Source organism: Rhopalosiphum maidis, chromosome 1 (genome assembly GCF_003676215.2).
Source record: "Rhopalosiphum maidis isolate BTI-1 chromosome 1, ASM367621v3, whole genome shotgun sequence".
In the NCBI taxonomy this organism is placed as follows: domain Eukaryota; kingdom Metazoa; phylum Arthropoda; class Insecta; order Hemiptera; family Aphididae; genus Rhopalosiphum; species Rhopalosiphum maidis.
This window is the reverse complement of record NC_040877.1, coordinates 35,731,772-35,757,545: the sequence shown is the minus strand read 5'-3', so window position 1 is coordinate 35,757,545 and position 25,774 is coordinate 35,731,772. Positions and strand designations below refer to the sequence as shown.

Here is a 25,774-nt window from a genome sequence, read left to right as displayed (position 1 = left end):
TTGTCCAATTTCAAAGTAGGTAATTAAACATTAGGTATCTATTCAATAAATAGTAAGTTTATCTAAATAAAATTACCATCATCACCTACTTAATGTTATCTGTTGCACCACGGAATAAATAATAAATTTACTACAATATAATAAATTTCATTACACCCGCATTTGTTTTCTTTGTCTTAAAAGAGCGTAACATAATAAATCTTTGCTCAGGGGCTTTCAATTAGCTAGGTTAGTTTTAATATTAAAGTGAATCAACAATCGACCTATGATTTATGAAACTTAATGCTTAAGAAATTTATCTGTCATCTGTGTAATGACTAATGTTAATGTACTTGTGTATTGTTTGTAGGTTTTTTACAGTATTCCGTTTTTAAGCAAGTCAATAGCATTTTTAAGTTGTACTATTTTATATCATAAATAAAACTCGAGAAAAAAAATATAATTATTGTAAAAAACCTACATACGACCACAGACATACCTATTAAACATAAATACCTATTATGAACTACATTTTGTTTGGAGTAAAATATGGTAATACATTATTATCTTGCTAAATTATATATTAAGTTGCCAACATGTTATTTATTCTTATTTATTATCAAAAGATAATCCTTGGTAGATAATGTTATCATTTTTTTTTTTAAGAACTCGTGAACCTGACAATGTGTCATGGTTTTGTGGATTATGAGTGTGTGGCTTTTTTAGTTTTATTTTAAAGTTCTTGGTAAAATTACAAGGCACGAGTACTTACCTACTACCATTAATAAAATTCAGGTATTACAGTCTACCGTTTAATATTATCTTAAGTATTTATCTTTTCACATGTATTAAAAAATAAAATATAATAATATAGGTGTACTTCTTATACATTAAATATGCCTAAAAAAAAAACTGGACAGAGAAAAAAAGCAGAAAAGATGAGACTTCGACAAAAAGGAATTAGATCTGCAAAAGACAACTTGTCTTTGGCTAAACACCCTTGCAATGCATCAATGGTAAATAAATTAAAGTTTATTACATAACATTATAAAGGACATTTTAATGAAAACTATTGTATGGTTCAAAGAAAATAATTTTTCAATAATTTCATCTATATTTTACTCAGTATGCTCAGTTAGCATGTCTAAACACGGGTAAATTTAAGTTAAAAAGAATATAATCATAATTCAATTTAAAAAAAATTTAATATCAATTTTTTATTTTCAGGAATGTGATAAATGCAAGAAGTAAGTTTTACTAATAGATATTCAATTTGAATAACATAATATAATAACTTAATACAGTGGTTCCTAACTGGTTTATCATGTAAGGCTAGTGTTCTACGAATTGACCTTACATGTGTAACAAAATTATTGAAAATTTTTGGCATTCCTACATATAATGATGTGTAGTGTACCCCGTAATTTTTACTAAAACACTCAAGAATGTTGTGAACACAAATAAAATTTAAGAGGGAAACACACCTGCATGTGTTATCTCCATTTTATAAGTATGTAGCATAGCAAGTTTATACTAAACAGATCACATTTAGCTGCATTAGTTTAAAAATTAGAGTGAATCGACCTATTATGAAACTTGATGGTAAGAACATTATGTGTGTTTGTATGTTGATTTTTTTTTAGATAGTTCAATTTTCTAGCAAGTTATGCATGTATAATATAGCGTAAATTAAAAATGCTCATAACTCATTTAAAAACTGTACAATTGTAAAAAACCAACTTATAAACATAGATAATGTTCTTACTATCAAGTTTTATAATAGGTCAATTCACTCTAATTTTTAAACTAACACAGCCAAACATGATTTGCTGAGAGTAAATTTTTTATGTTACTGACTTGTAAGACGGAGTCAACATATTTGCGCGTGTTGTGTCCTCTTAAGAGCCACTGCCTTAGCATATAAATATTTAAAAAAAAAAAACCGTTAATTTAACTTTAACTGCGAAAATGCTATATGATTAATTTATTAAAAAAAATTATAAATAGTGTATACTTTTTAATTTGTATTGAATTCAATTGTAATACAATCATTAATTAAATACCTTTTGAATCTCTGTTTTTTTATTATATTTAATGAAATTTTTTTTTTTGAAAAAGTTTTTACATACAGTAACTTAATATTACATTATAAATAAAATATATCAATTAAATATTTTAACTGTATAATTGGATTTCAATTATTTTTACTTTAGGAAACAAAAAAATCGGGCTTTTTGTTATTTTTGTCAAAATTTACAGCGTTTACCTCAGTGTGCTAGCTGTGGTAAAATAAAATGTCTTATGAAGTCAGGAGATTGTGTTGTTAAACACCCTGGTGTTTATACAACAGGAATGGGATTAGTGGTATGAATAATATAAATACAATAGATAAAATAATTTTTAATATACTTAATAATTATAAATTCAATATTTAGGGAGCAATTTGTGACTTTTGCGAAGCATGGGTATGTCATGGTCGAAAATGCCTGACAACTCATGCTTGTGTTTGTCCCCTACAAGATGCGAATTGTGCTGAATGTGAACGCGGAACATGGGATCACGGTGGTCGTATATTCATGTGCTCATATTGTTCAGCATATCTTTGTGAAGATGATCAATTTGAGCACCAAGCTTCATGTCAAGTTTTAGAATCAGAAAATTATAAATGTAATTATTTCATTATTAAGCAATTATTACTAATGGTATCAATTTTAAATTTAAATTAGTGTTTAAAATTTAAATGTTATACTTTAAATTCCTTGATAAGTGAATGTGTTGCTTCAATTTTTATAATGGTGGTTTTAATGAATTATTTTCTTTTTATAAAATTTAAAACATAAGAATTTATTAAATCATGTTTAATTTATAAAATTAATTACAGGTCAATCATGCAATAAATTAGGACAGTATAGTTGTTTGAGATGCAAAGTGTGTTTCTGTGATGAACACATCCGATGTAAACGTTTCAAGTATTCTGAAAAAGATAGAAATTATCCATGTCCAAAGTGTTCTTATCCAACAGCTGAAGTCAGTGATCTATCATTATCTTGTAAGTATACTAATAAACATTTTAATTTCATTAGTCGGTTACTGTTTGTTTCTAGTATAAATAATTAATTACATTTAAATTATTGGTATTTTAAATTATTTTATTAATTAGCTTAGAAGGATATAATAAGTATAAAGGCATTAGTTCAACTAACAATATTAAAATGTCATAATAATATAATAAATATTAATCAAAATTTATTATTTTACCATATTTTGTATATTTCAAATTAATATATATCAACTCAAAACTATTTAAAGAAATTTTATAAAATTTTAAATTAAACAAATCAAACTAATATACTTATTACTATGCATTGTATAATTTTAAGTTTATTTATTAACTTAAACAATCTTGTAAAAGATAATTTTTAAAAGTATTCAAGTATAGATACAAATAATTATTTTAATAAGAATTTAAAATTCATATTTTAATAATACTCAGTAATAAGAGTATAGATACTTTTTATAATAAATTATTTTAGATTCTGAATGAAGTGATGAATGTATTAATTTTATCATGATGAATTATAACCAAGATTTTTTTTTTGGACTAGTATACAATAAAATGTGTTGATAAAATCCGCTCCAATTTTCAAAAATGGTGGTGATTTTAGAATTTTGGCTATCAAATGAGATCTATTTTTTATGTAATGGTCAATATTTTCTAATACTTATTTTTATATCAGGAAAAACAAACAAAAAATTAAAGAAAAACAGAAATTTTATGTAACTCAAAAATAAATATATATATAATTTATAGATACTATAAATCTGTTTTTACTGTTTTGCGATTTAAAAAAAATATATTATTTAATTTTGTGTTGTTTAAGTTGATGGAATATGGTATAAACTATAAATGTATACTATTATAATAATGAAACATTAATAATATAATAAATTAAATGTAATATCCTCATTAAAAATTATATCAACCTACTATAATATAAAGTAAATGATTTTAAAAGCTATATCAAAAAATTGATTGGTGATACAATCTAACTAACACTTCAAATCATTTTTCGTATATAATGGTTAATGATACACATATCACTGAATTAAAATGTAACACATCTATAACTAATAGTGAACCACTTAGCACCTACCATACAGTAGAGCAGTATCCACTTACCTTCCTTTTTCACCTTTTAAACCAACTGAACCAAATTTTTGTGTGTTACATTTATTTTAAAGAGCATTTTATACCATATCATTTAGTATAACTATTAACTACCTACTGATTTGTTTTTTATTGTCAAGGTATTTAAACTTTCAACAGGATTTAATTTAGGACAAAATAAAATATAATTATATAGTCTCAATATTTTATTTTACATCAGCGGTTCCCAACCTTTTTAGTTGTGCGGACCAACATTAAAAAAAATCTTTGAGGCCCGCTAATGACTATTAGCACATCTATGTATGTATATAATAAAAATGTATAATGATATTATTTTAAATATACATGTTAGTAACTTTAATACTATATGGTCCACAACCCAGTTCCATGCTGCTCGTGGTTCATAGGTTGGGAATTGCTATTTTACATGATTAAATTAAAAATAGAACATATATAAATTAAACTAAAAAGAAAATTTAGTTGAAAATGATTATTTGATTTTAAACACAAAAATACTTTATCTTAGTACTTTTTTCAAAAGTATTTTAAATACTTTTCCCAATTACTTTAAAAATATTAATTTAAGTTTATTTACAAAATATCTATTTAAAATATAAAAAAAATTTAGTTATATATTAGGAAATTAGGCTGTTGTCTTAATTTGTTATAACAATACAATTTTAAAGTATTATTTTTATTTTTTCAAACTATTTTATTTTATTAATTTTAAATATGTATTTCACAGTTGCATAATTGTATGTTATATTTGAAGGGAGAATAGTTGAAATTGTTATCAAAGAATTTTTTTTGTATGGATCTTTCATTACAACTAATGAATACATAATATGTAATGTGTACAATTTGCAATCTCATTAAATGTGACAATATTAGAGATAGTAATTTAATATTTGTTGTCATAATTGCAACCATAATGTAGCTTACAATTTTTTTATTTTAATATAATGTTTAAGTTAATTAGTATCTACCCTGCTTAAGTATTATTATGCATTTTTCTTTCTATTATATGAAACATAATATTAGCTATTTTTAAAAACTATTAATATTTTTGCTTATAGCACGTAATCATAAATATGGCCGACAAACATATGAAGAAGGTGATGATGATGATGATTCATATGCTTATGGAGCTAGTAGTTCTGGAACAAACTATGGATATACTTATGATGAAGGTATTTTATATTCAAATATTAGTATTAACAATATTATTTTATTCAGAACCTTGATATATTTTAAAACTTTATTTTAATAGCTGAATATAGTGATGACGACGATGATGATTATTCTTCAGAAGAAGAAGACGATGATGATGATGATGATGATGATGATGACGATGATGATGATGACAATGAAGAGAAAGCAAAACTAAAAAAATAAAATATTATCATTATAAATCTAGATAGTACTTTTATAAAAATATAAAATTTATCAATTTAATAAATTCAATCTTCTTTATTATTTCATATTCTAATCTAAAAAGCTGTTATAGCCTGTTGTCTAAACCATAGAACATGTTCTATGTATAAACTATGTACTATATTTTCTTTCATAAATGTTCTCTCCAGTATAAATGCTGACACATAAGTGTTGGATAAATTGTTTGATGATGGTGAAGGCTCCATTGAAGGCTTATAATTATGACTGACATATTAATCATATTTATAATATAAATTACCCATTATTTAACAAAAATATTATGCTGTTATACAATTTTTATTATTTATAAGTAATATGTCAATGATTATTTTTAGTTTTTACAATAAACCAATTAATTATATATTTAAATATAGAATTTTAAAGGTTTTATTAACTATTAGCTGTACTAAATATTATAATATTTTAATCAAATAATATTATGTTAATAAAAATTAGTATAAATTAAAAAAATTATCTGATCAAAATTTTTCCCTATCAAAATGTTGGCTCAATCTTGATCATTATTCTTACAAGAAGTAGTTACAATTTAATCATGATAAACCAAATTCTTATGAAGTAGGTACCATTTAGATAAGAAATGTAATTAATAAAAGAAAACTATAAACTTAATATAGGTAAGACTATTACAGATTCTATTAATGTTTTGTGTTATATTAAAGGCAGCGTATTCATCATTATTTTTTTTAATTTAAAAAATAAATTGTATAACTTTATTTTTTTTTCTCTTATACACATTGAATAATTTGTAAGTATACAGTAGTATTATAGATGCAAATTATATTAAGTAGTATAAATTAATTTTCAGAAAAATAATGTCATAATATATTACTAAATTAGAAATATATATTTTATAAAAATACAATCATTTTTCTATGCGCTTTTTAAATTTTTTTTTGACATTTCTGCTTAAAAAGTTTGTGTTGTTTGCATGACAGTATTACATACATTATAAATTGTAGTAAAAGATTCAACTACAATGGAATTAATACTTATCTATTATAGTCAGTAAACAGTAGTATAACTACTAGTATAGTAGTGTTATAAAATAACATAGTTATTGCATGGTAGTATAGGCGGTTAAAATTCGGAATTTTCCATAATGATATTACTCATCAAAATGTTTTTGCAGTACCTCTTATAATCATAAAGTAAAAATAAAATATTTCATGATATTTACACAACAACGGATTGTTTTAGATTTTGAGCGTAGAAATAAATAGGTATTAGTGATTTTACAAAGATGTATTAGATTGTGTATGAGTACACAATAAATATTCAAATTTTCAACTTTGAGGGTGGTTTGGGATATATAATATCAGTGCAAATGAAAATGATTAATTAATGTTTACTAATATACCTTACCTATTTAAATGTTTAACAAAAGCAATAATATCATAAAAGTTCATAATGCCACTTTAATATTTAATCCTCAACAGACGCTTAAGGCTGCAGCCCCCCCCCCTCATAAGTTGGGCTTTTAGACACTAGACAGATCAAAATAAAAAATTCAAAAATATTTGAAAAATTGGAAATTTTTACTCAAATCCAATTTTATTATTAAAATAATTGTTTTTTTTTTAACAATGGTTACCTTAATTGTAGGTATCAAACTTAATCTTTACCTAGTTTAATGTAGTTCATAATCACCAAAGTTATCAAAGCATGCAAACTTTTTAATAAAAACAATTGTAGAATTAATACCTACTTGCCTGAATATCAATTATTTTAATATTTAAAAAATTGAAAAGTCCAACTTTTTAATAATTGTTTTTTATTTTTTTATTTATTAATCTACATTTTATTATTAGTCATGGAAAACTATTAATTATTTTAATTAATTACTAATGACTAACATCTAAATCAAAATCAAAAAAACATATGAAATATTCAAATATAGTTAGTGATGTAGTTGTACTGATCATTTTCGCTGAGAATCGTTTTTCGGATACAAAGATATATTATCATCATTGAATTCAAATTTAATACATTCGTTCCACTCATCGAATGGCGCTCAACATCTGTCCTAATGTACAGAAAACTCACTTGCCTACCTTTTTTAGTATTATAAACTACACAACAATCAATCAAAATACAAACAAAAATGAAATAGTATGTATTACCAATAAATTACCTAACATTGAAAATATTGTAGCATGTGCATTATATTCTCATATAATATTATTTCAATTTTCATTAGTTTTAAATTGTTTGAATTAATAATTATTTAATATTAATTAAAATCCAATACTCAGTAGTGTTAGTGTTACTACAATTAATATTCAATAGTTTCTAGTTTCTAGTGTTTCTATTATTTCTAATCTTCTACAATTTTGAACCTACAGCTGATTTTCTGGTTGTATCATTGGCTGTTGCAAACTTGCAGCAGACAGCAGGCTGCAGATGTAAAAAATAGAAAAAGCCCAAATAGCAGCAGCTGTAAGCAGTAGTTTCTGATTATGCGAAAAATATAACTATGAAGGTAGTAACGTTTTTCCAGCCGGTCGATTAGAGTAAATAATAAAAAATATATATAAATAATAACGTTCAATAATATGTTTTGAGTTTAGCAGCTTTACTTGATATCCCTAATCAGATATCTAACATCGAAGCCGTATATCGAATGTATTTAATATTATGTTTTCTGACTTTCGTGCTTTAAATTTGAGTATTTGTAATAGATGAAAATAATAAAAACATTTGACGATAGTTTTTTGCTGTCATTTTTTTTTGAATTTATATTTTATTGTACTCGACTTATACCATACACTTCCCGTCAAATGGACAGCTGGCATTCCGTTTATTGAAGTATATATTAAAATGTTTATTTTTATTTTCGACAAATTGACAACATTGTACTTAAATGAAACGAGTGAGTATATTGAAGCCATACATTTTCAAGTCCTTTAGTATTAACATCTCCAGTTTAAATCCCAATTTGCGTCTGCCACAATTTAGGTGAAAAAAAGTTTGCAGACAGAGAGTATACCATTGTTATTAAGCCAAGCGGAGAGGCAGTTCGATGGAGATGACTCCGATTGCTTTTTGTCCAGTGATGACATGACGCCATTTAAGAAACATAACGTCTACTATAAAAGCAGATGGGCTAGGGTCTCTTCGCTCCTATTTTGTGGGTAAGTATTTTATAAATTACAATACTAGCAATGAAATGAACATTGGTGGATTTTTATGAGTGTTTTGCAGTGTGTTTAATTTGGCTTGGAAATTTACTAACTTTACTGTCAATCTAATGAGTATATTTTATTATAATATTTAAGTAAATATAGGGTATGTAAAATTATAAAAGCTCATTCAAATACAATATTCAAATTACTTAAAGGGTAAGTTATTATTTTTAAAGTTCAAAAATAATAAGCGATGTATAAATAGATACATTTTATGTGATTTACTTATAAATTATCTATACAATCAATTTATGTTACTTATTAGTAATTAATAATAATAGTAAATTCCAAATAATAACAGTGGACTTTGAATTATGGCATAAACATAATTATAACAATATAGTAGAAGTCACTAATAACATAATAAACATTATATGTTTATGATTTATAAGTAACAATATTAGAAATGCCTAGAAGTAGAATAGCAGAAATAGCATAGTAATTTAGCAATTGTTAACTAGACTTTCCTTATGACTTCTAAGTTTTAAGTTTGTAGATTCAACCGTTCAGGACATCAAAAAATGTATTAAATGATATCCTAAAATACCAAAATTTGTTAACATAACCATTTCAGTTCATATTAATGTGATTAAAAAAAAATTTAATATTACATAATTACGTATTTACATCTTTACCTTTTTGATAAACAAATAATGACAGTTTTATTTTTATTGTAGTCCATTGTAATGGATACCATCATTTAATATATTTAAATATATAATTATCAAAATATCAAGTATATTATCTTGGTTTTTAAAGGCCGATAAGAACAATTCATTGATCACTCACATGTCTAGTCTCATTATTCATACTTGTTAATTTTATTGTTGTTAATGTGACAACATTTATGAATGACTGAAGTTTAATACATCCTAAAATCCATTTCACTAGGAACCAAATATATCTTAATTCTCAATCATTCAATTGTACCACTATTATTTATTCGAGTAGTTAATCATTAGTAATATTAAGCATTAACTATGATTCCTATTGGTACATACACCATACTTAAATATTTGAATTTGTTCATTATTTATTTGACTGTTTTGAAAGTTTGATTTATTTTATTAATCAAAATGCGTAAAAATGTTATTGTGTGTTATTTATTTATATTTATAGTTATTAAAGTAATAATATATTTGGACTTATATCTGTATAATTATAATAATAATAATATAATTCAATGCTGCGCATAATTATGCATATTGATATTATTAAGGAACATTTATTTGGAACTTTTTCATCATTATTCCCTATGGATAAAAATGTATTTTATTAATCATTAACATTTATATTTAAATAATCGAGTTCTTAAAAAATTAAGATAATTAAAACCCAATTTACGTTTTGTTATAATTTAAAAGACACTCCTATAAGAATGTCTAATAATAACGCAACTTACCCCTTACATTTCATCTTTATAATCTTTAGTTGTGACTATAATGCTAAGTTCTATTTTTTATATGAATAATCACTAAATATTCAATGAATCAACATTACTAAAGCTAATGGTCTCATAAGTATGATTTTAGTGAACCATTATATTAATAATTGTTTTGCATCTCGTTATCATTATCATGCTTGTTTTTATTCAGAATCGTGTCATTGGTAAATTACTTAAAACTAAAAAGTACTAGGTTGTTTACAATATACTAATATCATGACTCAATTTGAATCCTATAAAAAATACTTATGTAATACAATTAGTATGTTTTAAATATAATGATTACCGCAGTGATAACAATGGGTTAAAGAAAAAATGTCTTAATTTTTAATATTTTGAACTATTATTATTATAAGGTGAAGTCTTAACTCTGAAGATGCTATAGTTGCATTATTGGAAGTACTTATTATTTATGTCTCAGTTCTATATTAAAAAAATTAAAACACACCCAACAACCCTTGGATTGTGCTCTTGATTTATTGGCGTATCATTCTTATACATAAATACCAAATATTACAAATATTGTATTGCTAGTAATAAGCATTGACTATTGAAGTACTGAATAGTGATTAGCGATTACTGATTCGTTATTAGTTGGTGCCTTGGAGGTGGAGGTGGACGTATTTTCTTTTATCACGACAATGGCGAGTCAGCAACGTCAATCGTGGAAGTACTGGTGGCGTTGATAATAAAATGGTGTAACGCGTTTATGCCATGAATTGAACCTTGACATTCGCGCGCGTTGATAATATCGACTCGTTGCCCGTTCGATGTTTCGCCTGCGCTGAAGAACAACAACGGGACCGTATCTGTAGTTCTGTCGCTGCCGCCACGTCCTAGTCCCTCTCCGACCTCTCTCCTCACCAATCATAACCACTCGTCGGCCGTCGCTGCCAAGCTGCGGTTCAGTGCTTGCTTTAGTGTTCAATGGTCATCCGAATTGTCTGTTTCGGAGTTGAGTACGTCATTTCGTCCGACATAACCGTTAGTTCGTCCGTATTTACGTGACTTTGTGAACACTGCGCGTGAACAGATAAATAAATTAATAGCTGTGACGTAAAAAATCAATTGTAATATTTTTCTTGTTGCCTAATATCTGTACGATCTCATATTATTATATTTTCTACCGTACGCTGCGTAAAACCGTGTAGGCCTCCGCCGTTTATAACAGGCGCAATCGCAGAATTATGTGATTGATTTTATGGATTCGCCCGCCGGTGCAGGTGTCTGTTTGGTGGAAATGAACTCGTCTTCGTCCACGACCACTTTGACCGTCAAAGAGGACATTCCGCTTTTGAACAAGCCTCGGGAAAACAACAACGTCTTCAACAGGTTTGATACAAACACCTCTCCCTACCACCCACCTATCCAATATCGCCCGTTGTTCATAGTGCGCATTTATTAATGATAATGATAATAATTAATATATGTTTCCTAAATACTTATTTTATAAATCATTCAATAAATAATTATTTTGTATGTGCCCTATTTGTCGAACTCCTATTTATATCGACCTAGTTGTATTTGGGAATTATCTACACAACAAGAGAAAACATTCAATCAGTCCACAGTCCTTATGGTTTTTACAATAATTATAAATTATAATATTACTTATTTCCTCTGAATATTCAACTTATTTGCTGTATTATTTTCTTTAATTAATTTTGATTTAGCAATTTTATACTTTTTAAACCAAAGTAGGTGTCTGCTTATAATAATTTTTTTTCATCAAATATTTGATCTGTCAAGTTTATTCAAAATTATTTGATGTAAAAGCCTTAAAATATACAAAAATATACTATCTCATAATTACTTATTAGTTATTAAAGACCTTAAAGTAATTTTTTAATTTATTTTTTGTAATTTTTCATTAGTTAGGTAGTTAATTCTTATATTTTGTTAAAATTTTCATTTATTATATCTACATATGTATTGTCATACTTAATTAATTAGCCATATGTTTAAACTAAATTATATGAGTAATAGGTGCATAGTAAAAAATATAAAAAAATTAGTACCCATCTATCTTGGTATTGTTTTCTTGATTATTTTATACCTACAATAATTTGAGGTGAAGTAGTATGAAATAAAATTTAATTACTAGGTGTGTATAGTATGAAATTTGAAAGATTTGAATGTTTGTTTATTCTTATTTACCTTCATTGCGGTGTTTTTATCAATATGATAGTATTTAATAATATACCTATGGATTATTTTAATTTTACCAATTACTATTTGAGATTTTTCTGCAGCAATGATCTTTTATAAACTTCAGTAATGCTAATATGTATCTACTGTTAGTGTGTTATTGTTAATCATACTATACCTAGACTTATGTATGAAAGCAGATAGGGGCATGAATAAACTATAGTTTATATTTTCTGCATTTTTGTAACGCTGCGGGTATCCTGGAAATAACAGTAACATTGCTTCACATGGCAAATCTTTTTAAACCATTAGGCTAATATCAATAACTAAATCTGTATACTTTTATGTAAATTAACTGTGAAATTTCTAATTATTTAATTTATGCTTTGATGATTTAAACAAATTAAAAAAATTTGATAAAAGTTTTTAAATCTTTTATTAATCAATCAAAAAAATCTTCCAAATCTGGAAGGTACTTATTAGCTATTGGAATTATTACTGAAAGGATTCAATTTTATAAGTATCTACTAATTACTAACTATTCCATATATTGGCATCTAAATTGTTTTTAACAATTGACTGCTAGACTAGTACTAGTCCCCATAGTTTTAAAATTGAATTCTTTGTTGTTTTTTTTTTTTATACTTTGATAATCATAATATTTATTTATCAAGAGACTAATTACTTATTTATATTAACATTTTGAATTTCTGTTTGTAAAGTATATATTTGAGACTAGAACTAAGAGGATTGAATCTAAATAAATTTAGAAATATAGATATAAAATGTATCTACCTATAAATCTATGATGTTACCTTTGACATAAGCATGTAGAGTTTTTACTCCTGATAATATTGAATAATTTTTATAATTTTATACCTTTGTCCACTAAATGTGTTGATTTGTTGAAATATTTATAAAATTAAGCTATTATTTGTTTGATCATGTTTTAATCAGGTGATTATGTAATTATTTACATTTAGGAAGGGAGAAGATATTATATAAATGTGTCATACACTCATACAGTCATACCTACATGTTAATCAATAAACAGTAGTATGTGAGACTATCAATATTGGTTCTTTATCATATATTTTTTTTTATCTTTATGATGAGAAATATTTCACCTATTCTATACTACCTATTTGTAAGTAAATAATAATATATTTTATAAAGTTTTATATATTCAAATCCTATTTTATAGATTTTTATATTTTTTATTTTATACATTTGAAAAATAACCTAATTGTTCTGTCATAGGCAAAATAAGTTAATGTATGTACAATGTACCTACATATTTAATATTATTACTTATAAGTATGCAGTGTATCATAAATTAATCCATATGTGTAATACTGAAATATCATTTATCAAATCTCAATGTTTTATAGGTAACTAGGGTAGGTTATAGGTAGGATAGGTATTTTGTAGGTATAAATTACCTATCTATCATCTAAAACTATTTCTATGCCTGTAAGTTTTATTTTTAACTACTAATTATTTGAATCTTATTTCCTATACATATTTTTGGATAAATTGTATAAGTTTGTATAAATAAGTTTAATAAGTTTTTACAAATCAATATAGGTTCTTATTTTTATTATTTTGTTATACAGTATGTATCATACAATATAATATGGCATATTTTATTATAACATTGTGGGTATTACCAGAAAAGTAACATTGTAGATTTGTAGGTACGTAACTTATTCTAATTTACTTAATGTATAATATATAAGAGTACATATTATTCTAGAGCATTATTATAGAGGTACCATATTTTTAACTTATGGTTATAGGAACAATGTTTATATAAAACACATTAAATTAATTATTAAAATATTGAGTTTTAACTTGATAGTAATGTCTTGCATTAGTTACTGAATATTATGAACATATCTTAATTAGTGTATTATTATTGGTAATAGGAAATGTGTTGTATAATCAGTTTAAATGCCACATTGAAATGTAAGAACAATTTTAGGTATATAATGTAAATATAAATAAAAAAGTTCAAAAGCATATTTTTTCCAATTGTACATGATTTACATAAGATTATCCTTAAAAAAAAAATATTATATATATATTTATATATTTGGTTAAAATTCAGATAGAAAAACTACATACATAGTATTATGCTTATATTAGAAATTGATTTAAATTAATACTAGCTATATTATAATACATTAAATTCTAAATAAAAATTAATTGCCTTGCACATGGACAATGGCGTTGGGACTTCTTGGTGCTTTCGGGTAGTTATTATTATTATTATTATTATTATTCACAAGAATTGTGTAACCAAGACTAATTTTTGTCTGTTACTCAGTTAATTCTAAAATATAGATAATAAAGTTTTGTAAACATCAGATAATTGACAAAATTCATATAACTGTAAAACCAATATTAGGAATCATATCTGCGTGTGTTGTCTCTGTCTTACTAACATAGTAAAAATGGAATTAATTTTACTATGATATTTCTAATAATAAAGTGAATTAATCTATTACTAAATCTAAAGGTATGAATATTTTGTAATAATTAGTTTTATATTTATATATTGATTTTGGAGCAAGTTGTAAACATTTTAAAATGTTTAAAATAATTTTAAATTTGAAGTATAAAAAATATTATAAAATATCCTACCTAAATAATATTTTTGCCTTAAGATATTAAATAATAGATATATTCACTCTCATAAATCATAATTAGAGACCAGATTTTTATGTTTTTACTTATTATTTTTACTGAGAATATGCAGATCCGATTGACTAAGCTTTTTCGGAAATTCATTTTCCTATGAACTGATTTCTAAATTTTTTAGCACATAAAAAATCATATTTCAAGGTTGAAGAATATTTTGTACAAAATAATATATTTTAAGAATATATTGCTATATTGAAATTTAATTAAAATAACACATTTTATAAAAATGTATAAAATAAGATTTTAGATGCATATAAATCTGGTTTCTAGTTTTAATAATAACAGATTTAAACTGATTTTTTTTAGTATACAATTTATCATATTAGTAACACAGAGACAACACGTGCGGGTTCACTCTCTTAATAGAAACATCTATAAAAGTATATATTTATAGTAACTTGGTATATATATATATAACATAATAATAAAATATACCAATTAAACATTAAAATTATAATGAAATTTTGTTTTATTTATATAATCTTTTTATTTGGTATTTAAATACATTTCATAATGATATTTATTCTTCGATTTTATGACATGCATATTAATCTTATTATTAATAGGTAAGAACAAGATACTATTTTGATAGTTTTAATTTTAGCTCTTAAAATTTTTTTTTTTCTGAGTGACCCTGCAAATGTTGTTGCATGTTTCTTTTACCTGGTTAAATTTTACAAATTAGTCAACTTGGTATTTATTATAAAATATAAATAATAAAGTTATGCCGCATGAATTATATATATTTTATTATTGTGTGTGGTCTTATTCCAAAAGAGACCTCACCTAAGTGCTTGATATTTAACTTTTTAAAATCCACAAATAATAAGAAATTTAAAAAAAATGTTAAACTTAATTAATAATTTATTTAGATTACGGTTTCAATATTAAACTTGATTTTATTAGGTTGATTGAATTATTAGGTTTTTTTTTTTTTAATATAACAAAATTACCAAAAATCCATTAAATTAATTTGTTCTTCCTTTTAACTTTAAAAGTTTAAAAGTATGACGAAAGTACCTATGCCATTATAGTGCTTTGACAAGTTTGTCATATTTCATGGAGTTTGTGTCCTATTATTTCAGATTGTGACACATTCTCCTGCCTGTTAATATTTTTACAGTCATGACAGAAGAGAAAAAAAGTAAATTAAGGTAGGATCCCAATTTGGTTTTTTTACTAATATAATATTATAATAGCCTAACTATAAATTTTAAGTTAGGTATGTCAAGACCTAGCTGGGCTAACAAATATCAAAAAGGGTGAGCAAAAATTAAAAATGATAATATTTCCTATATTGTTGAAATTTATTACCCATTTAGATCAATTTTATCTTCAAACATTCCTGAACAGTAGAATTTGTATTTTTTTTTAAATTAATTATTTTGTTATAAAAACCTATATTTCTTTTAGATAGGATGTAATATAAAAGTTGAATTTTAGATTGATATATGTATTCAAAATCTGTGCTAGGTATTTATACTGTTTTATAATAGTATTATTTGTAGATTAAAATTGTACATATTCATATTAAATACATTCTTTAACTATTTTTTTTTTCATTTTATAATTATTAAATTTAAATATAATATTACCTTTTATATATTTTATAAATATTACCAACTAGATATATAATTATTAAATTATAACCTTAAACAATATTTTATTATCAAACTGTTTCCCTACCTGTTAATTTAATTGAAATATTTATCAATTTTTTTTGTAATGTTAAATTGAAAATATAAAAATTTAAGTTTTGGACGTTTTAAATTTTGATTAGTTTAAAAAAAAATTATAGCTCACCCTTTTTTAATTATTTTGTTTTGTAGTCGGCTGTATAAGGTTAGGTGAACCTAACCTAATCTCTTATTAAACACGACTAACACCAAGACTTACATATATGTTTATTTTAAATTTTAAAAAGAAAAATTGCTACAGTGAAATTAATTGTTACTAAATGTTATTAATTCAATTTTATGATTGAAGTGATAGCGTGTTTTTGACTATAACACATCAAGCTTATAGTTAATATATTATGAATGTAGTGATTTGTTTTTAATATTTATGTAGATATATTTGCTTTTTTTGTATTAAACCTCCACTAATTTAAGAGTAATTTAATTGTTAATTGCTTAGCTTTTTTATATAAGTTAGCTTCTTGCATGTATTGTTTTGTTTTTATATGGGTAATTTATAATTAAGTGCACGTTAAAATGTTTGAAGATTATAAATTAATAACAATAAATAGGACTAGTAAAAAATACTTAAGAACGTATCATACATAAAAAAACTATTTCAGACTTATCTAGATATACTAAAATTTTGCCGCTGTAAAAGCATTTACATTAAGTTAAAAAATATTTGTGCATACTTATATCTACTATAATTTATTTATTTTTAGTTTTATTTTATTAAATATTTGAAATGATATTTGTGACTGTGATTAATTTTTCTTTTATTATGTTTATGTAAAATAAACATTTCATCTTACTTCAACTTTACATTTTCTCTAAGTTTTTAAATAGACAAACTAAAAATAATTTGGGAAATGTTCAATAGATTCGTATTGGGATTAGTGATTACTAAATGTGATAATAATTGGTCATTATTCATTATCAGTAATTAAATCAATGTTAATTTTAAGCTATTATTAATTAATGAAGTTTCTAACATAATTTATATTGTATTACTGTCTATATTTTATTTTATAAATCACCTAAAATTGCATTAGATCAAAATAATATTTTCTTATGGTTAGAGCAATTATATCATTAATTTATATTTTCATAGGTAATCAGCTTACATATCTTGATCTAAATTAAAAATTAATATTTCTTATTATGTGATTTCAAATTATTATCAAAGAACAAATCCAATATATGAATACTTACTTTTTGAACATTTAAGAAATTTTAACGAATAACTTATTTAATTAATTAATAGCTTAAATAGATATTAAGATATTGATCAGTTATTATCATCAATGTCTGAATGATCGTCTTAGACTGTAAAATATGTTAATTGAAATATGACGTACGGATATTATTATTTAATAAATTGTATTATATATATGCAATGTGGAGTATTGTTAGATTTACATTTTTAATAGATTTTGTCAATGGGTTTGGCAAAAATGTTTCCGCAAGAAGGAACTTACTTCACGAACTATTGTCATTGGGAAACAAAGTACCGAAAAGTATTCTCCAAATGTCATACGCAATCAGAAGTACACCATAATCACATTCCTCCCAAAGGTTTGAAACTATAGTTGATTCTGACTTATCAATTAAAATAATAATATAAATATATTTACAGGTGCTTTATCAACAGTTCAAATTCTTTTTGAATCTTTATTTTCTTCTGATGGCTATGAGTCAATTTGTACCTGAACTTCGATTAGGATACCTCTACACATATTGGGGACCACTGGTATTTAACATTGACAAACAATTTCCATTACTTACTTAATGTTGTTTAATGTTATAGATATTTGTATTGGCTGTCACATTATTTCGTGAAGGTGTTGATGATATTCGAAGATGGCAACGAGATGAAGAAGTAAACTCTCAAAAATATAAGCGTCTAATACGTGGTAAAGATCACAATATTGGTACTGAGTATGTATCATCATCTAAACTCAAAGTCGGAGACTTAGTAAGTTCTATTGTATTTATAAAATATAGCTAAAAATGAGTTAATATTTATTAAATTTAAACATTAGGTGCTGGTAGAAAAAGATCAAAGAGTCCCAGCTGATATGGTATTATTAAGAACTACTGAAAAATCTGGTGCTTGTTTTGTACGAACTGATCAAATGGATGGTGAAACTGATTGGAAATTACGTCTTGCTATTGGAGACACTCAAAAATTAGATTGTGATGCACGTTTGTTTGATATTACAGCTACTATTTTTGCAGAAAAACCTCAAAGAGATATACACAGTTTCATAGGAACATTTAGAAGGGTAGAGAATCTGTTATTTTATTATTATTTTTAAATTATTAATTACTTATTATTGATTATTTAGCAAGATAACGGGGAAGAAGTGAGTCTTGATGTAGAAAATACATTATGGGCTAACTGTGTTGTAGCTAATGGTTCAGCACTTGGTGCCGTTGTTTACACGGGTGCTGAAACTAGATCTGTTATGAATAATTCCCAGCCTCGAAGTAAAGTTGGACTCTTAGATATTGAAATTAATCAGTTAACAAAGGTATTGATAGGATTTTGTTTTATATACATTGTAAGTTTTTTTAATTTTTTTATATAATTTTTTTACATTTCAGCTTCTTTTTTGTGCTGTGGTTGGTCTGGCATTTGTAATGATGTGCTTAAAAGGTTTCAGTGGTCCGTGGTATCGTTACATGTTCCGATTTGTATTACTATTCTCATACATTATACCAATCAGGTTAGTTTATAGAACTTTATTTATATGAAAAAATGTATTTATATACTTGTTTTTGTTATTAATTTAGTTTGAGGGTAAATTTGGACATGGGTAAAGCATTCTATTCGTGGTCTATGCAAAGAGATGAAGAAATGCCAGATACTGTAGTTAGATGTACGACAATTCCAGAAGAACTGGGACGAATATCATACTTATTTTCAGATAAAACTGGGACACTTACTCAAAATTCAATGGTATTTAAACGACTTCATTTAGGAACTGTTTCTTATGGTGCTGAGTCTTTTGATCAGGTGAGATAAAGTTATTTTACTCCTATAAATTATGTGTATTTATGTATAATATTAAATATTATTGTAGGTTGCCGAACAACTAAAAATGACCTTCTGCGGAGCAGTTGAGCCTACACATAATCGTAATTTATCTCAGGGATCTACATCATTTAAGATAAGACGGTCTGAGCAAACTCGTCTTCATGATGCTGTTAAAGCTATAGCACTATGTCATAATGTGACTCCTGTTATTGAAAATAATGTGCAAGGCAATATGTTAGTTTTTATATAGTATTTAATAAATTTATTATCATAATTGAAATTATTGTTCCATTTAAAAAAACATATGTTCAATGTTTTGTTTTAGTACTGATAGTCCTGTAGAACTCAGATCTGAAGCTGATCAACACTATATTAAAGAAAGTCTACTTTCTCGCTCACAGTGTACCTATCAAGCTTCTAGTCCAGACGAGGTATACAGTTATATTTGTTATTTTAGAATATTATAATTTAAAAAAAAATACTAATTATTTTCACAGATTGCATTAGTAAAATGGACTGAAGATGTAGGGTTAGCTGTTATCAAAAGAGATTTAACATCACTTAAATTACGTACATCTGCTGGAGATATACTTAATTATACAATATTACAAATGTTTCCATTCACATCAGAAACTAAACGCATGGGAATAATTGTTAAAGATGTAGCTTCAGGAGATATTACATTCTATTTAAAAGGAGCAGATGTAGTTATGTCATCTATTGTCCAATACACAGACTGGTTGGAAGAAGAATGTGGAAATATGGCACGAGAAGGTTTACGTACGTTGGTAGTAGCTCGAAAAAATTTAACTGAAGAACAGTACTTGGAATTTGAAGTGTGTATTGTTTATCTTAAATCCAAAATTATAATTTTAATATTAAATTTTATGTTTTATTTATTTTTTCAGTCTCGTTTAAATTCAGCAAGATTAGCTGTAACAGGGCGTGCTCAACGAGTAGCAACAGTTGTGGACACTCTAGAACGTGAAATGGAGTTATTGTGTGTAACAGGAGTGGAAGATAAACTTCAAGTTAATGTTCGTAGAACTTTAGAACTATTGGGCAATGCTGGAATTAAAGTAAAAAAAAATTTTAATAAAATATAGTTGCATATTTAATAAATTTATAATTTATTAGATATGGATGTTAACTGGAGATAAGCAAGAAACAGCCACTTGTATTGCTAAAAGTTCTCGTCTTGTTTCAAGAACTCAGGAATTATTTATTTTTAATCCAGTGCATACAAGAACTGAAGCACATCAGCAATTAAATGCTTTTAGAAAAAAACAAGATTGCGCTCTTGTTATTACTGGAGATTCATTAGAAGTATATTTAATAATAATAATTTTAAAATTTAAGAATTTTATTTTCATGGTTTAAATCAATTTTTATTTTTATTCTTAAGATATGTCTACAATATTATCAAACAGAATTATTGGATGTGGCCTGCCGTAGTCCAGCTGTAATTTGCTGTCGGTGTTCTCCAACCCAAAAAGCACAAATTGTCACTCTAATTAAAGCACATACTGGAAAAAGAACTGCTGCTGTTGGTGATGGAGGAAATGATGTTTCGATGATTCAGGCAGCTGACACAGGTATAAATTAATTTGTTTATAATTGACCAGTTATAATTTATTATTAGTGCAAATTGAACAATTTTATATCTTTTAATTTTAGGCATTGGTATTGCTGGTGTAGAAGGTCGACAAGCATCTTTAGCTGCAGACTTTTCAGTACCGCAATTTTCACACCTTTCAAGACTACTCATGGTACATGGTCGATATAGTTATAAAAGATCCGCCTCACTTAGCCAATTTGTCATCCATAGAGGTCTTATTATATCTACTATGCAAGCAATATTTTCGGCTGTATTTTACTTCTCATCAGTAACACTGTATCAAGGGTTCCTTATGATTGGGTAAGATAGAAATTTTACAGGGCATATTTTTGAGTTGAATACATTAAATTTGTATAAAACAAAATTCATTATGGTTAACAATGTAATCTGTAAATATACTGTACTAGCTGAATAACCCAGCTTTGCTTGTGTGATTCATATATAAATTGATTTTTTTTTATTATCATTATAAACTATTTAAAGTCTAGCCATGTAATATATAATATTTTTTATAATTTAACTTAATTTAAGATATAGCTGAAATGATAATTAAAATGAAATTGGAAATAATAAGAGTTATTTACTTGTAGGCTCATTTGGTACAACCTTGTAAAATAAATTATTAAATTATTTAAATGACACACTCAAAAACAGTAACCTTTAAAGTACAAACCTCTTCTCCCTCCCCTCGGACAGAAAAAAATGAAAACTGAGCTACATGTCAAAAGAATATTTAAAACATCTCTAATAATAAGTTTATTACCTACATGAATCTATTAATTGACTAATTTATTAATTTCAGATATGCAACACTGTACACAATGTTCCCTGTATTTTCTTTGGTACTTGATAAGGATGTATTGTCTAAAATTGCATTAACTTACCCTGAATTATACAAAGAACTAAGTAAAGGACGGTCATTATCATATAAAACATTTTTCATTTGGGTTTTAATTAGCATTTATCAAGGTATACCTATAATATAATATATACATGAAATAATTTAATATAATTTTACTAACTTTTCTATATTTTTGTAGGTGGTGTAATAATGTATGGAGCATTATTTCTATTTGAAGATGAATTCATTCATATTGTTGCCATTAGTTTCACTGCTTTAATTCTCACAGAACTAATCATGGTTGCATTGACAGTTCGCACTTGGCATTATTTAATGCTATTGGCTGAACTTTTTAGTTTAGCTGTTTATATTTTATCATTAATCTTACTTAAAGATTATTTTGGTTAGTATATATTATTTTTAACAACTTATAATAAATACAGTCAAATCTGCGTATAATGATTTTCAAAGGACCAAGAAAATTAAAATGATGCATAAAAAAATAAGAACACAAATAATTAGGGCTAGGATTAAAATACCTAAAAAATGCATTATTTATTAAATAAATTTAATTAGTCCAATAAAAGTTGTTTAGTTGTATGCAATTTAATTGGCGTATGACATAAAGATAAATTTAAGCCTTGTCTAATTTAAAATTTAAAACCAGATTACCTGATGTTAAGTTCAAAATTAAAATAATTTATATTACTTAGTACGCAACCGGAGCGGGAGGGGTGTAAGGGGTTTATTCTAAGGCCTATATAATCTATATAATCTTATGTATACATATTGTAATATGTAACCCCTCTGCAATTTTTTTCTAGTTGGGCTACCGTATGTAGTATTTATATTTCAATAAGGTCAAATTTTTTAGTCATAATCGAAAAAAATATCCTAAAAAAATTTTCTGGTTAGAACACTGATTACTTGAAACTTATTTGTAACTTGGAAAACTATGCATAAGACATCCTCAAAAAAAAAATGCAAATGCATTGAAATCCGAGCCTTATAAATAATATATATTTTTGAATTTAAAAATTTAATTAATTACCAATATAGTTTTTTTCAGCATTTTAAATGTTAAGCTCTGCCTAATTTTCACACATATTAGGTACAATTTGCTTCAGTAAATCTTCCGAAACCTGCAGAATTTTTAGATTACTAATTCCAAATAATTTTTCAAAACATAGTTTTAAGCTTTAGCAAAATATAATTTTTTATTAGATTATCTAAACATGAACAGATTGAAACTAAAATTGCAACTGAGATGTATATATTGTATATGGTTAAATAGCAGTTATGAAAATAGCTATAAATTATAAATTCTCTATTACAATTAAATTAATTTAAATTACATCTTATTTTATATACTTGTATATTATATATGTTACAAATTATCTCAGTGAACAATATCTAAAATTATACTAATTCAATAAAATAAAAATTAAGTATCGCATCTCGGCATCATCATAGAACATGTTTTAATATGGATTTAAAACGACATTACAGTTACAACATGATGCCAAGTCTTCGTTGCCTATATACCGAGCATACAACTAAATTTCAAGGTCCACTGAATTATTCATCAGTGAATGATGGGATTTTAATAACTGTCGTTTCTATTATGTTCTATCATAATATCAGTTTTCATTTAATTATCATCATAAATTATGTCCTGAAAATCTTAAACACTATAATTGTATACTTTTCTGAGATACATTTTACATAAAACTTTGTTGTATCAAGCAACATAAGCAAATGTAACTATAATTTTATTTATAATTTGTTTTTTTTTTTTAGATTCTCATTTCATTCAAACCGAATCATTCCTATGGAAAGTCACTGTGATTACACTGGTCAGCTGTTTACCATTATACATTCTAAAATTCTTGAGGAAAAAATTTTCACCTCCCAGTTATTCTAAACTATCGTGAGCTATAGTAGCTATGAAAGTTAAAGGTAGTCAAATGGTATAATTGAGAAAATTAAATAAAATTTATGTATTTATATGGATTTTTAGTTTCAAAATCAGCTTCAGGATTATTATTCTATTAACTCCTTTAATATAAAAACCAATTATAATCTCCTTCTCAAAATTAGTTATCATAAACATACCATTTTAATATAACAAGCACATTTCATACCAAATAGATTAAATATAACCATACAAACACTTAAAATGTATATTTTTTTATTGCAAAATTATAGTATTATCTTCTTCAAAAATATTCTACTTATTGTCATGTTATTTTTCTGATTTAAGTTAAAATTATTCAAATTATTATAATTTCTATTAATTTTAGTTTTATCTCATTAACTGTTAATGATTATTTTATTCATAAATATCAAAAGAAATTTTTAATGATTCAGCTATTAAACTGTAAAATACTTGCCTTGCCAATACAACATTTTAAATAATTTAAAAAACAACAATTTTAAATATAAATTTGCTCGTTTGAATTATTATAATACATTTAATGCAGGGTCTGTGTACTGCAGTTTATAAAAATGATCTTAAATTTTAATTAGATCAATATTAATATATGTCACCATTTAATTCTTGTGTGAATTTTTTTATATTTTGACTAAATTTTGACATTAATTTATAAATGTGTAGGGTTGCCATATACCCTCTTAAACCTGGTTTATTGTTTGTTTTTAATAGATTATAATCAATTAATTATAAAACTTATTTTTGTTTTTTTTTTTTTTGGAAAACCATTCCTCTTTATTTTTATATCATTTAATAGAGTGTGTATTTTTTGTGATAGTTGTTAATTATTGGAGAAAAATTAAGTATTCAGTTATATTTATTTTAATATGGCGTTAATTTTTGTTTTTTTCCTCATTCATAAAGTATAATAGTGTGTTTAAAATTAATATTCATTACATTTGACATATGTTTTCAGTGGGATAGATGAGAAAAAATTTTTTCGTGTTTATACAAATATCATTATCCTTATTTGACATGAAAATGTGGCAACCCTGATATTTGTGCATCTTAAATAATTAATAATATTAAAGGCAATAATACAAATCTTAAAAATAAAAAATATTTTTGCACAGAATGCAATTTTTTTCAATATTGTAGGTTTAAACTCTGAGAATAATTCATTGCTCAACATCATTTGAAAATTAGATATCCCATTTACAGTATTGAAAAATATTTTTACATTTTACTAAGAAATGTCTTGAACTTTATGTATGGTCAATATTTAAAAAGGTCAATTGATTGTACATCATTAATATCTTGATAATTATTTTTCAGTTATTTTAAAATTTTGTTCCCTTAAAATACTAAGTATAATGCGTTTTTAATATATTTTATAAAGCCTATTACTGAATAAAATAAATATATATGTTATATATTTTAATGTTATTATTGAAAAATATAGTTTATGAAAAGTTCCTGAATTGACAATATCAAATGTTCAATTTGGCATTATTTGGTTGATTTTGATCTATTTATTTATCTTCATCAATATCTAAATAATTTTGCTTTGCTAATCAAATT

At 24.9% G+C, this 25,774-nt stretch overlaps 2 protein-coding genes across 6 annotated transcripts; both read left to right on the top strand.

Annotated features, from left to right (window-relative positions):
* Window positions 1-645: 645 nt before the first annotated feature.
* On the top strand, window positions 646-5,890 carry LOC113560599 (zinc finger protein 330 homolog). Its single transcript, XM_026966578.1, has 8 exons — window positions 646-774; window positions 854-995; window positions 1,207-1,226; window positions 2,193-2,343; window positions 2,415-2,646; window positions 2,861-3,028; window positions 5,224-5,337; window positions 5,418-5,890. The coding sequence occupies exons 2-8, from the start codon at window positions 876-878 to the stop codon at window positions 5,540-5,542; spliced, it is 930 nt and encodes a 309-aa protein (XP_026822379.1). The 5' UTR covers window positions 646-774; window positions 854-875; the 3' UTR covers window positions 5,543-5,890.
* Window positions 5,891-8,204: 2,314 nt separating this feature from the next.
* On the top strand, window positions 8,205-24,267 carry LOC113551812 (probable phospholipid-transporting ATPase IIB). 5 transcript variants are annotated; one of them, XM_026954314.1, is made up of 19 exons: window positions 8,205-8,471; window positions 8,558-8,733; window positions 18,192-18,336; window positions 18,398-18,511; window positions 18,569-18,736; window positions 18,804-19,046; window positions 19,110-19,295; window positions 19,369-19,490; window positions 19,558-19,780; window positions 19,848-20,035; window positions 20,127-20,232; window positions 20,299-20,637; window positions 20,710-20,880; window positions 20,939-21,127; window positions 21,207-21,396; window positions 21,479-21,719; window positions 22,222-22,388; window positions 22,460-22,663; window positions 24,061-24,267. In XM_026954314.1, exons 1-19 carry the CDS (start codon window positions 8,463-8,465, stop codon window positions 24,192-24,194), a joined length of 3,315 nt encoding a protein of 1,104 aa, XP_026810115.1. In that variant the 5' UTR covers window positions 8,205-8,462; the 3' UTR covers window positions 24,195-24,267. The 5 variants fall into 5 exon arrangements, with proteins under 5 accessions (XP_026810115.1, XP_026810150.1, XP_026810133.1 ...); XM_026954349.1 differs by lacking the exon at window positions 8,205-8,471 and adding an exon at window positions 16,168-16,236 and having other exon boundaries at window positions 8,719-8,733; XM_026954332.1 differs by lacking the exons at window positions 8,205-8,471; window positions 8,558-8,733 and adding exons at window positions 11,061-11,560; window positions 16,168-16,236.
* Window positions 24,268-25,774: the final 1,507 nt, after the last annotated feature.

Coding starts and splice junctions, on each gene's coding strand:
- LOC113560599 (XM_026966578.1), top strand. CDS start 876: ATGCCTAAAAAAAAAACTGGACAGAGAAAAAAAGCAGAAAAGATGAGA. Junction 996..1,206: donor ACCCTTGCAATGCATCAATG/GTAAATAAATTA, acceptor TTTTATTTTCAG/GAATGTGATAAATGCAAGAA. Junction 1,227..2,192: donor GAATGTGATAAATGCAAGAA/GTAAGTTTTACT, acceptor TTTTTACTTTAG/GAAACAAAAAAATCGGGCTT.
- LOC113551812 (XM_026954314.1), top strand. Junction 18,337..18,397: donor TAATCACATTCCTCCCAAAG/GTTTGAAACTAT, acceptor ATATATTTACAG/GTGCTTTATCAACAGTTCAA. Junction 18,512..18,568: donor ACACATATTGGGGACCACTG/GTATTTAACATT, acceptor TTAATGTTATAG/ATATTTGTATTGGCTGTCAC.